The 13,518-nt window shown below is 44.7% G+C and overlaps 1 protein-coding gene across 2 annotated transcripts in view; it reads left to right on the forward strand.

The window, feature by feature from the left end:
- Positions 1–13,518, forward strand: part of PHF12 (PHD finger protein 12) — a 41,816-nt gene that overhangs the window by 17,656 nt on the left and 10,642 nt on the right. For both annotated transcript variants that reach the window (XM_060646824.3, XM_060646822.3), the window contains exons 3-7: positions 5,314–5,386; positions 7,940–8,333; positions 9,627–9,747; positions 11,004–11,136; positions 13,021–13,185. In XM_060646824.3, the coding sequence (XP_060502807.1) occupies positions 5,314–5,386; positions 7,940–8,333; positions 9,627–9,747; positions 11,004–11,136; positions 13,021–13,185 (886 nt within the window). The remainder of the gene's footprint in view (positions 1–5,313; positions 5,387–7,939; positions 8,334–9,626; positions 9,748–11,003; positions 11,137–13,020; positions 13,186–13,518) is intronic.

Here is a 13,518-nt window from a genome sequence, read left to right on the forward strand (position 1 = left end):
TATATAGGGATGAGCGGGAGCTGAGACAAAGCCTTGTTTTTCTTGACAGACATACCCTGATTTAAAGACTCTGGTAGGCGTGTAATCATTTCAAAGTTGCACACTAAACTTATGGGAACACCATTCTTATGGGAGAAAGAGCTTTAAGATGGGCAGCTGAGATGGGGAAGTCTCCAGAATGTGTTATGTACATGAGTGTCTTGAAGCTGCAGAATCTCCTTTCTCCCTGGAATCCTCTCCCTGTTGGCAAAATTTCTGATAGCAAATCAAACCAGTCTGTCTGCACAACAGCCTCTTTCGGAACTAGTTCCTGAGCTTATTACTCCAGTGACAGTCTGTCTTTCCTGGATCCATTTCATGAATCCCTTTTGCTCTAGATATTTGAGTTGAAAAACTGCCTTCTAAATATTAGCTTGAAAGGAATTACTAGGGGCAAAGAGGAAACATTGTCATGAGAAAGCTTTATCGTGGGCAGTTTCTGTATTCCGGGTGTACCTGTGATGTTCATTTTCTAGAAACATAGACTTTCCTTCCCTATCCATCCTATCATATATTACTGCCTTCTCTCAAGATAGCACATTTTCGGGGCACCTGGATAGCTCAGTCGGTTAAGCAGCCGACTCTTGATTTCAGCTCAGGCTCAGGTCATCATCTCACAGTTCGTGGGATCTAGTCCTGAGTCCAGCTCTGTGCTGACAGCCTGGAGCCTGCTTAGCATTCCCTCTCTACCCATCCCTGACATGACTCGTGCACTCTCTCCCTCTCTCTTGCTTTCAAAATAAATAAACAAACATTTAAAAAGATGCCACATTTTCATGTTTATTTCAAGATGCGCATTCTGTCTTTGAGAAAGCAGCAAAAATCTCAACAAGGTCTCACTTTTAAATGTTCTGTGCTCATCCTGGAAATAACATTCTGACTTCTCTGTACTATTCCCTAAACTCACAGCCCTTATCACACACTTTAGTGCAGACAAGAGGAGCCTGTGCCCATAATCTAGAATTCTGAGAAACAAGTGTTCTTAAAGTTGGTATCTCTAAAATCAATCCTTTAGAAACCAACCAGGAGCTACTTTTAAGAGCCCCTTAATACAGACTTTAAGCAATTTACCCCTGTGTTAAGAAAAAGAACCAAGAGGGGCGCCTGGGTGGCGCAGTCGGTTAAGCGTCCGACTTCAGCCAGGTCACGATCTCGCGGTCCGTGAGTTCGAGCCCCGCGTCAGGCTCTGGGCTGATGGCTCGGAGCCTGGAGCCTGTTTCCGATTCTGTGTCTCCCTCTCTCTCTGCCCCTCCCCCGTTCATGCTCTGTCTCTCTCTGTCCCAAAAATAAATAAAAAACGTTGAAAAAAAAAAATTTAAAAAAAAAAAAAAAAAAAAAGAAAAAGAACCAAGAAACCAAATTGTTTAAAGAGGATTTAAATGAGTCAGGTTGGTTTGCAAGTGTGGACTTTGACTTTGATATCTTACCATTTCGTGACTTAGAAAACAAATTATTTTGTGTGCGATTTAACCACCAAAAACAAGTGCCTGCCTAACTGCATTGCTTTGCCTCATTTGCTTCCTAGAAGCCTATTTTAGTATTCCCCAGTTCTGTGTGTGTGTGTGTGTGTGTGTGTGTGTGTGTGTGTGTGTGTGTATTTACTTGAGAGAGAGTGTGAGCAGGGGAAGGGCAGATAGAGAGGGAGAGAGGATCCCAAGCAGGCTCCACACTGGCCGTGCAGAGCCCAATGTGGGGCTCGAACTCATAAACTGTGAGATCATGACCTGAGCTGAAATCAAGAATCGGATGTGCAAGCAACTGAGCCACCCAGATGCCCCAGTGTTCGCCAGTTCTCTAAAGCTTTATTGAGTACTTTGTGTATGCCAGGCACCTCGCAGAGTGTGGAGGTACAAAGGTAAATAAAGCATAGAGAAGGGGGTTCCAGTGCATAATAGTTTCAGTACAGTGTGGTACAGAAGTGCTATAGGGAATCAGGGGCTGCCAGAGAAGGCGTCCTGGAGGTGTAATATCTGACTTGAGCCCCAAAAGATAAAGAATCCACTGGGTGAAGGAATGAGGGAAGGGCCAGCTTTTGTGGTTGTAAGTAGCAGCTCCAAAATGAACAGACACACAGACTAAAGAAAGGGTATATGGACTGTGTGGGGAGCCACCAGGTTAATGAAGCTAGAGAAAGAGGCAGGATTCTGGCCACAAGGGTCTTAACCTACAATACTGAGGAGTTTGAACTTCATCCTATAATGGATAGGGTAGGGGTGATACTGAAGGGCTTTTTAATAAGGAGGGTGCTATGATCAGAATTGTGTTTTCAATAACTCATTCTGCCAATAGGGGTTGGGGCTAGATTGAGGGAATCATGAAGGGTGGCCAGGAAGCCATTTACATCTTAGTAAAAGGTCTCGATTCAAACCACCTTGCCTTGCCCTTCTCTGCTTTACATGTTTGGTAAAGAGTATCTTGGTACAAAGCCAAATGGGCAGATGAAAAGAAATGATGAAAAACAGAATCAGAAGTGACAGCCTTTTCAGGGTTAATTTTAATATGATGGTTGCTGAAGCATAGCAGAGTCTGTAAGCCTTTGCAAATTACATGCATACATTTCATTAGTTTGGATGTAGGCTATGCAGAAATCCATTGGTGAGAACTAGGGAAGACTTTACAGGTGACATTCACCTATGGTCCTCTAGGGCTTGAAGACCTGTCACAACAGGCCAGTATGCCTCCAGGTTTTCTGCATCCTACTAAGGATCTCCTGAGAGTCCACCAATGAAACAGGGAGGAAAGGAAGCAAAGAGCTGTGAGGACTTAGTGGATATCCTGACATGTATATTCAGGTCTCCAGGGAAGCGTGGCAAAGCAGAAGCTAGGAAAATTTGCCAAGCCAAGTGCTCTTGTAGATAGAAACAGTAGAGCAGCATAATATTAAGCCTTGGGACTTCAAGAAGAGTCCTTATATATTCAGCCCTCAATTATTTTTTTAGTATTTCTTTTTTTTTTTTTTTTTTTTTTTTTTTTGGATGAAAAACTCCCTTCTGACTGCTAGGAACCAGATATAAGAATTTCTTTAGCATAAATGTATCCTCATTCTCCATAACAGATTTTCTGATTCTGTAGGCCTGAAGTGAGGTCTCAGAATTTGTGTTTCTTTGCTAATAAGTTCCCTGATGACACTGATGCTTGCTTCTGATCTGGGAACCACACTTTGAGAACTGCTACTGTACAGACTTAGAAATGTGACTCTCTCAAGAATTTAATAAAGTCTCATACATATGGTTCTTGGTGTAACTTCAGTGGAAATCAATGATCTGGAGGTTCAGTAAGGCCAGCCCTATACAACTCTAATTTTGATTCAGTATTGACTGAGTGACTACTGTATGCACAACCTCTGTATTATAAAGCTACAAGGTGGGAAGAGATTTAGTCCTTGTCTTGGTCCCTCTAATGAAAAAAATAAGAGGGGCACATGGCTGGCTCAGTCAGTAGAGCATGTGACTCTTGATCTCAGGGATGTGAGTTCAAGCCTCGCATTGGGCATAGAGCTTAACTTTTTAAAAATTGGATGGGGGTGCCTGGGTGGCTCAGTTGGTTAAGCATCTGACTTCGGCTCAGGTCCTGATCTCATGGTCCCTGAGTTCGAGCCCCGCGTCAGGCTCTGTGCTGATAGCTCGGAGCCTGGAGCCTGCTTCAGATTCTGTGTCTCCCTCTCTGTCTGCCCCTTTCCTGCTCTCTCTCTCTCTCCCAAAAATAAACAAACACTAAAGAAAAAAATTGGATATACGGATGGATGGATAGAGAAAGAAAGAAAAGAAGAAAAGAAAAGGGAAAAGAAAGAACGGGGCGCCTGGCTGGGTCAGAAGAGTGTGCAACTCTTGATCTTGGGGTTGTGAGTTCAAGCCACACTTTGGGTGTAGAGATTACTTAAATAAAACTTAAGAAAGAAAAAAGAGGAGGTGCCTGGGTGACTCCGTTGGTTAAGCATCCGACTTCAGCTCAGGTCATGATCTCACGGTTCATGGGTTCGAGCCCCGCATTGGGCTCTGTGCTGAGAGAGAGCTCAGAGGCTGGAACCTGCTTCAGATTCTCTGTCTCCCTCTTTCTCTGCCCCTCCCCTGCTCATGTTCTCTCTGTATCTTTCTCTCTCTCTCAAAAATAAACATTAAAAAAAAAGAGCGAGAACTGCCACACAAGGGAAAACATGAGAAGTCACAAAAGAGAACTAAATCATACAATCCACATATCCAGGAGGTCCCAGTAATCCAGGCAGAGCACATGGAGGAGCTGTACTCAGTTACATGTTGCTGTGTAACAAACTACCCAAAACTCAGTGGCTTAAAACAGACACTGGTTATTCTCTCTCACAAGTCCATGTGGTGACTTAGCTCAGCTGGGTGGTTTTTCTGTTCAGCATTGTGTTGTCTGGGACCACAGTACTTTAGAAGCTCTACTAAGCTGGCATGATCTAAGACAGCTTAGTCACATAGCAGTAATTCATGCTGGCTTTTGGCTTGGAATTCAGAGGAAGCTGTTAATTGGAGCGCCTTAACTCTCCTGAGTGTGGCCTCTTGGCGTGAGAGCAGGGCCCTGAGATGGAACATTCCAAACATGAAAAAATGGAATCTGCAGGTCTCTTAAGAGCCAGCCTCGGAAGTTACAACATAGGTCACCTCTGCTGCGTTCTACTAGTCAATACAAGTCACAAGGCAAGCCTAATTCAAGAGGAAGGAAATGGCCTACCTTTAGATGGTAGGAATAGCAAACAATTTGCAGCCATCTTTAATTAAGCCTTACAGGATTAATAGGGTTTAAGAGGCATAGCGTTCTAGTGGGAAAGGGCTCTAGAGAAAGAAATACCAAGTCTTCAATTTGACCTGGCGAAAGCGTACCTGAAAGGGTCCTGGGAAGGTAGAATGGGACCGTGCTACACAGGGCTTTGAATTGCAGATGAAAGAGCTTAGACTTATACCGACAAACTTTGAAGACTGTAGAGAACCTATCAATGATTCTGTTAGCATGATATAGTTGGGGGATGATTCTCAAGGCTCCAGACTACTTCTGTCTTTCTCTGTAAAGCCCAATGTTGAGAGCTCTGGATTTGGCTTCTCTTCCTAAGATGTGGGAGTAGGTCTTCACTCTTTAGGTTATTGTAAACGATGCCACGTTAGCATCTTGAAAGATGAGAGAAAGAGCCCTGGCAGTGCTACAGGACGGGCCAGAATAGGAGTCGAGGGACAGGTAGCTCTGTGCCAGACCTACCTAGGCTTTTTCCTGCTGCATCAAAGGTTAGTACTTAGTCTTGCCCTTGTCTTTTCCCCACAGTAATCCTCCACTGAGTGAAGAGATGTTGCCTCCTGGGGAGTGGATGTGTCACCGGTGCACTGTTCGCCGAAAGGTAATAATGGCGCTTTCTGAAGGCTTTGCTCAGAATGCCAGATCTAGAGCACTGATATTCTAGAGCTAAGACGGCCTGGCCCTGAAGGCATTTTCGTCCCTTCTTCTTGTCTTTTCCAGCCCTGGAATCACCCTCACTCTCCCCATGGTGACTGTTTGGAATCCAGTAGGGCCTAAAATCCAAACATGGGCTGCTGAAATGGGCAGAAGAGGTGTGTTAATTTATTGAGCCATGTTCATTCACTAGTGACAGGAGTAGACTGAGGAGTTGTAGACCTCCTGAAAAATGGCCTGAATGTGGCAGTTCTATCCCTGACTGAAAATAGCTGAAGAAAAGCAAGGCTGCTTCTCCAGCTTGATGGAAGAAGGATGCCCCTCACCCCAAGGCAAATAAGGCTTGGCTGGGTGTGTGGGAGAGTACTCGGAAGCCTTTTGTACCCCAGGTTGCCTAATCTCTCTTTAGCTCCCCTTCCCTTGGCTTTGATAGTTCAGTACTGGCTTTGAGAACATGATTTTCTACCTTGAGAACTTTTGTGGCGTGCAAAAGCTAAATTCCTCTTTATCAAAAAAGGAAGTAGCTGTTTTTCCAGTCAGAATATGAGAGACCCAATCCTCAAATTAGAGGCTGTGAATTAGAATCTGTCTATGAACTGTAAACCATCCCCTTCCCTCCCCCCACACTAATCGCACACCAAGCAACTTGCCTTTGTTGTGACATCACTTCTGTTTTCCTGGCCCCTGAACATGATGTCACAATGAATGATGATTTCCTTGGTTGCAGAAACAGGATGAGATGATTCAGAGATTGTGGTTTATGTGTGTAACAGTTTTCAGCCTTTAAGAAGGTAAACAGACTTTTATTTTTCAACATCTGCGCACGGGTTCTTATTAAAAGGCAAGGCAAGGCCAAGTCAGCCAGTTAGCCCCAGCTATGGTTTGATTGCCCCTGAAGTCCACAAACCAGGCTGTCCTCCAGCCTAACCACCTGTCCGCATCTCTCCCTGTGCATCCCCAGTTAGGTTAGAGCAGAGCCAGTTAGAAGCACCTACCAGCCAGGAGGCCTTTCAGAAACCTGCCACTCCAGAAACTGGACGTGAAAGAAAAAGTAAAACCAGGAAAAGAGGGTGGAGAAGAAGAACTAACATTATTTTAGTGCCCGTCAAATGCTGGGTATTTTACATGTGTTCTCTCATTTGATCCATGCAGTCGTTTGGGGTGCCGGTGATAGTACCTCCATTTTAGAAAGGAAGAAACTGAGGCTTACAAATGTAGAATGAGGACTCAAAAGAATTAACAGAGCCAAATTGTCTTACTCCAAATTTCTATTGCCTCTTCATCAGTTTTCTAGAAACAGAGCTGCTTGACAGGGATTACAGTAGCCTTTTTCTAACATAGTGTGCTTTCCCCGAAATGCCACAGTTACATGCTCTCAAATGGGCTTTTTTGCCTACCAGTGCCAAATCTGCCTTTTCCACCACCACTACCTCTATCCCTCTTTGGCCTCCTGTAGTTACGCTGAAGTGGACTGAAATGATTCATCCTTTGGGCCTCATTAACCTTTGATGTTCAGGTCCTGTTCCTAGTGGAGGCTAGATCTTCCCCCGACTCAGCCATCCCTTCCACATATGTCACCCTCTGTCTCCACCATATCTTTGAAAGGAGGAGAAGAAAGGTTTTACTAGTCTTACTTTACAGACAGGGAAACTCCTGCCCACCAACCTGAGTCATCCAGGGTCATAAGCAATCAGTGGCAGAACTGGGACAGATCCCGGGTCTCCTGATTAGAGACCAGTGTTAAACCTTCATTGGACTGCTCTTTGGAGTCCTAGAGGAAAATGTAATACCAGTCGTCCAGTCCTACTGAATAAATATAGTCTTTTTCCATTTCCCCACATTCCCATTTGAAGAAGTGTCCTTTCCAGAGTCCTAGTAAAACTTGAAATACTGAAAGCCACCATTCTCAGACACTGTGGTCGCTGGGTGGCTACCTTCCACACACAACCCCACCACCTTGCAGTGTAGTTACTTTCCCTGTCAGCACCCAACCTCCCTGGACAGGGACCTCTGTTTGCCTATCTTACCTTTGCTTTTGCAGACTTTATTTTGAGCAAAATTCTTAAACCCATTCAGGAGGTCAGGATGCTCCATGGCAAACTACAGTGATGTTGAGTCCTGCTATATTTTTCTCACCGTTCTCACTTAGCCTCACTAAATTTATTCTCGCTGTGGTAACTTTTAATCCCTTTACCCCTGTACTTTGTATAGAGATGGTGTGCATCAAATGATGACTTCAAGTAAATGATGTGTGATAAATGTGCGTAATTGTTTCTAACTTTCCCTGCTGTCTGGTGATTCTCTGCTGCAGTTTCGCCAGCTTTAGTTTAGTTCAGCTGTAGTTTTGTCAACTTGGACAGACCCGTGTTCCAAGTCCCCAGGTGGATGAGTCTGTAACATGTTGGAGAATTTCATAATTTTGGCTAGTGGTCTTTGTAGTATCCATCTCTTTCTGTTTTGTGGTACTTTATGTGATGGGCCTACCTGTTCATTTGCACAGAAACGAGAGCAGAAAAAGGAGCTGGGCCACGTCAATGGACTGGTGGACAAATCCGGCAAACGGACTACATCTCCCAGCAGTGATACCGACTTGTTGGACAGATCAGCCAGCAAAACTGAACTCAAGGCCATTGCCCACGCCCGGATCCTGGAGAGGAGAGCCAGCCGGCCTGGCACGCCCACATCCAACGCCAGCACAGAGACCCCCACCTCTGAGCAGAATGACGTCGACGAGGACATCATTGACGTGGACGAGGAGCCAGTGGCAGCTGAGCCGGACTATGTGCAGCCCCAGCTAAGGCGGCCCTTTGAGCTGCTGATCGCTGCCGCCATGGAGCGGAACCCCACCCAATTTCAGTTGCCCAATGAACTGACTTGTACCACTGCACTACCAGGTTAGCCAAAGTGTCGCGTCCCCGCCCCCCACCCCAGCTGCCCCAAAAGACTACTGTCCAGCCAGAGGGCAGTGCTGCCTGTGGGATCACCGGGCGAGTAGCCACTCTCATGTTCCTGTTCTTTGTTCTTCCTGGACATCTTTGAAGGTTTTAGCCTTGACCGTGCTTATTCAGTTTTCTATTTTCTGCCCTTCAAGGTATCCCCTTTTTAAAAATATAGGTAATATATTCACATGGTTCAAAAGCCGAAAAATATAAAAAGGCTTAAAATGAAAAATTGCCCTTCCACCCCTGCCTGCCATTTGCCTGATCTCTACCTTCATATCCCTCTCAGATAACCACTGTTTGGTTCTTGTGTATCTCCTTCTGGAATTTCTTTGTGCGTATATAAGCAAAGAAATATAATATGCTCAGTATTTTCCCTTTAAATAGCTTATTTGGTATACTGGTCTGCATCTTGCTTTTTTCACCTCACAGTATGCTCTAGAGATCTTTCCATATTAATGTAGACATTCCTCAGTTTTTATTAATGGTTGCATAATAGTCTATCATATAGACATGACATAATTTATTTCACTGATCTCCTATTAATGGACATTCAGGTTGTTCCTGATCTTTTGTTATTATAGATGCTTCTTCAAATAATTCTGTAAATATAACATTGTGTATCTGTAGGGTAAATTCCTACTGTTCGAATTGCTGGGTTACAACTATGCATTTATAGTTTGATAAAATGTTACCAAATTGCCCTTTTTTTCCCCTTTAATCATGTCTTCTACTTGATGCCACAAAGCTTCTGGATGTTATTTTCTTTTTCCCAGAGAAAGTGAAATTGGCAGGCTTAAGAATGCTGTTCAGTCAGCAGGAGGTATATAGAATCAAAACTTTTCTGATTTCTATAAAAATGCAGTAAAATTATAGTCTTTTCTTCAGCCACCTCCACAGAACAGTCTTTGTTGACCATTTGACTTGGGCATGTGTATTTCTTAGGTTGCAGTATCTAACATCCTAAGCTTCTGACCACTTCATGTTTGCAAAACATAGATGTGTTTCTGCCACAGAACAGGTGACTTCAGACCATAGTTCTGATTTATGTCTCAGTGTTCCTTTTCCTCCCTTCCTATTCTTTTTTCTCATTTGAAACCAGCCGAGGGGGTCTCAGAAAGAGACCCGTGTCTAGGCTGTGGCACATGCTCTTACGGAGATCTGTTCCTTTCACTTATTGTTGTTTCCATATCCCAGACTAGGAACTCTGCATCCAAGAGAGTTCAGCACCATTAATTTCTCTTCTAGGTTCTAGCAAGAGGAGAAGAAAGGAGGAAACCACGGGAAAAAATGTTAAGAAGACACAGCATGAGTTAGATCACAATGGTCTTGTTCCCTTACCAGTCAAAGTATGCTTCACATGTAACAGGTATTTTTCGTCCATACTAAGGACTCTTCCCCATATTCAGCAAATGAGGTTTTTTTCTCTCTTCCATCATCTCTCCCAAACTCTGTCTGTTAAATGGGGATAACCCATATTCTGATGGTATGAGTACAGAGACTGAGTGACTAATTGACCAGAGCCTTGACTGTCTTCACAGCAAATTCCCTTAAGTACTGTAGACTGTGTTTATAGAGGCTCGAATAGGAGGGGTTGGACTTAAACAGAAGCGTGAGATATTTTGACTAGCTAGCAAGAGGAACCATGGCCAGCAGAGACACAGGTCCCTGGAAAGGGCAAATAACTTTTTAAATCACCAAAGATGAGTTTAAAAGCAGTACAAGTATCCATGGTAGCTAACATGCATCAGACTGGATGACTTCCAAAAGCCTCCAGGCTGCCCCAGTTGTAGCTTCCCTGAGACACTGGTTTCCTTCAAAAAGGATCTCCTCAGTGACGGGAACCAGCTGCTTCAATTACTGACGCTGGACTTACTGGCCTGGGTATCTTAGAAGGGCAGGATAGCAGGAGAAAATAGCCATCAAAAAGAAATGTTCCCAAAAAAAGGAAAGAAAGAAAGAAAGAAAGGTTCCACAACAAAAGCTATAGGGAACTAGATAGTAGGGCAGCAGAAAGAACTCTGAGCCAGGCCCAGACTGAGGCTCCAGTGCATCTCAGGGACCCAGGGAATATCATAGTTACTTGCTGAAGCCCCTCCCTTGAACTGTGCATATACATGAATACATCACAGAATTCTTTCCCAACACAACTCTTCCTGTGTCATTTTTGCTGGGTGCTTCACGCAGAAGAGAAATCCTTTCTTGCTGTAGTGTAAGACTCTAGAAACAGGGCTAGAGGGATTTTTTGTTGTTGGGGTTTTTTTTGTTTGTTTGTTTTTTTAAATAAGGTAGTTACTTTCTTTTAAGGAGTAGAAAAATCAGAGCAGAGTTGGCTGTCTTCCCCCTGTGGGCACTGAGCATTGATCATTCCTGCTCTGACAGCCACTTTAGCTATACTCCAAATAAACATTCACTTCCCCACAAGACACATTCCTCTTAGAGAATAATGGAGAGCCTGGTGGTAGCCCCCAACCTCATCCATCTTCCTAACTGAGTGTAACTGATCACTGGGGGAGGAGGCCTGGGAGAACGTTGTGAGGATTAAGGAGAGGCTATTCCATAGTGCACAGTTGGTTTGAATTCTCCCATCTTGCCACAGAAATGGCCTACATCTCTTTTTTGCAGGAGCTGCCGTGTGGCCCCTCTCATCCAGTGTGACTATTGCCCCCTCCTGTTCCACATGGACTGCCTCGAGCCACCGCTCACTGCCATGCCCCTGGGCAGATGGATGTGTCCGAATCACATCGAACATGTGGTGGTAAGTACAGCATTGTCCCTTCTGTTCTCTCTGGGCACAGCCAGGGCATGGCCTGATTCAGTAGAAAGCATAGTAAGGTCAGCTTTGTACCAGAGTTCGCTATGTAATCTCTCAAATACGGATTTCTGCAGACCATCCTACTCAGTTCCAATCACTTTGACATGCCTCAGCTGTGCGTTTTGCATTTTCCCACAATGCCTTGTTTTAGCTGTACAGGCAGACTTGATTGTTTATACATAAATTTATTCCATGGTGAATTGAGCAGTTGATGTTATAGCCATGAAGGAGGGGGGGGTGCGTATATTCGATCCAACTCATGGGAATAAATGTTCTCGTGGTAGCTGCCTCTGTATTTTCCTGTCTCTTATTTTTAGAGGGAGCAAACTAGAAATTCTAAAATGTTTATTCTCATATCTCAAGAATGACAGACAAATCCCAGTAACTTGGGAGAATTGAAGAATTGACATGGATAACAGTGTTCCAAACATTCAGCCATTTATTGAACACTAACGTGTCCTAGGCATCCCATGAGGATCTTCCCCTTCTCTTTAGTTTTTGACCCCCACCTTACCATGGTGCATGATAGTTAGTAAGTTGTTGAATGAATGACTGGTGTAAGGGTCCTTTTATCTTATCTCCCAGGAGTCTTGGGTACATTTTCCAGACGCTTCCTGGGGCTAAAACAGAACTGTAGTTTGCTATCTCCAAAAGAGGCTTAGGCTTAGGCCCTTTCCTTCTAGGCACTAAGAACAGCCGTTTACAAGGTTGAATGGGTGAGGGCTTCAGAAGAGCAGCTCCCTTATAAGTTCAGCCTTTCCAGATTAAAAAGATTATTGCTTAAGACGTTGTGTATAAGATGGTAATGACCACGGAATGTCTTTTGACCCTCAGCGTGACAGAGTGCTCCTCACATTGCACTGAGGAGCCTTGGTTATAGACTTGCACACATGGGGCAAAAACGTTTGCTTTGGCCTCTTCATTTGGCTAACGCTGCTCAGAAAGGTTTATGTAGGAGGAAGCTTCTCTCCAAGCTCAGTTACGAGTGTTTCATTTTGCCTCCTGCCAAACCAGAAAAAAACTACCATCAGCTATACGCCCAAATATGAATCTTAAAGAGCAACTTTCCAACAGATGAAAAATTATTAATTAGATAATTTATTTACTTAGCCACTTAGGGGTTTTTCCTACCTTACTAATCATGAAGCTTCTGAGCAGATCTTTTTTGCATTAAAGTTTAGAGGGAAAGTGGCATAGTTTTTATATGCCTTTTGTATGCTGCTGCGCAAAATTCTTTCTTCCCTCCCTTCGGCCTCTTAGAGCAGCCCAGGGTTTCCTCCTCCTCTAGAGCAGGACTGTGATATCCAGATGGGCTCACTAATGTTCCCTGGTATGTTGGAAGAGGAATAGAGCAGAACACACAGGATTCTGGTGCTGATCCTTGCTGTTAGCCAAGCTCCTATATAGGAAACCGTCCTGCTTCCCGTGGGAATGAGTGCCTTGCTAGAAAGGAAGTCTGGGTCTCGAGGGCCAAGGCCCCGCCTGTCCTCTGAAACCTGTGCTCTGTTAGGGTCCACTGGCAAAAGGTGGTCTGAGCTGTCAGGCTGGATTTGAAGGGTACTTGTGACTAATTTCCTATTTCCTGTCCCCCTCAAGCCTCTCTAGGGAATAGGAACATACCAGTTTTCCCTCTCTGGACCAGGCAGGACTGAGGGAGAAAGTCTTACCGGTGTTCCCTAGCCCTCTGACAGGGGTGTTGACGTATCAGCCCCTGACAGAAGGAACCTATTTGGCCAAGGGCTTCTATTTTTCAGACCTAGAGGATAGTTAGTTGGGAGGGGATGCCTTTTGAGGGTCATTGTAAAAGTGTGTCTGCTTTGTCCCTAGCTGAACCAGAAGAATATGACGCTGAGCAATCGGTGCCAGGTGTTTGACCGTTTCCAGGACACCATTTCGCAGCATGTGGTCAAAGTGGACTTCCTGAACCGAATCCACAAGAAGCACCCTCCTAACCGCCGAGTGCTCCAGTCAGTCAAAAGAAGAAGCTTGAAGGTGAGTCCCAACCTGGAGCAGGCAGGAGAGTGGGCTCTGATTGCTTTCATGGGATAGACAGAGGATTGTGGTCCCAAATTTATAGACAGGGAGACTGAAGCCCTGAGATTTGTCTGTGGTGTCTCAACAAGTGGTGAATGTGACCACACATTTTAATACTTGAGGGCGGTGGTCAGGATTACCAAGGCCAAACCCCAAACTCTGCAAGTCTTCAGTTCTCCTGATGAGTGCTCGTTAGCCCCTTCCGCCAGACGGATGTGCTCTGCTATTGCCACCCCTGGCCTGGTACTCATGCTATCTGTTCCTGGGAGGTGGCCCCTTTCCAAGAGCTGT

Source organism: Panthera onca, chromosome E1 (assembly GCF_046562875.1).
Source record: "Panthera onca isolate mPanOnc1 chromosome E1, mPanOnc1 haplotype 2, whole genome shotgun sequence".
Lineage (NCBI taxonomy): Eukaryota > Metazoa > Chordata > Mammalia > Carnivora > Felidae > Panthera > Panthera onca.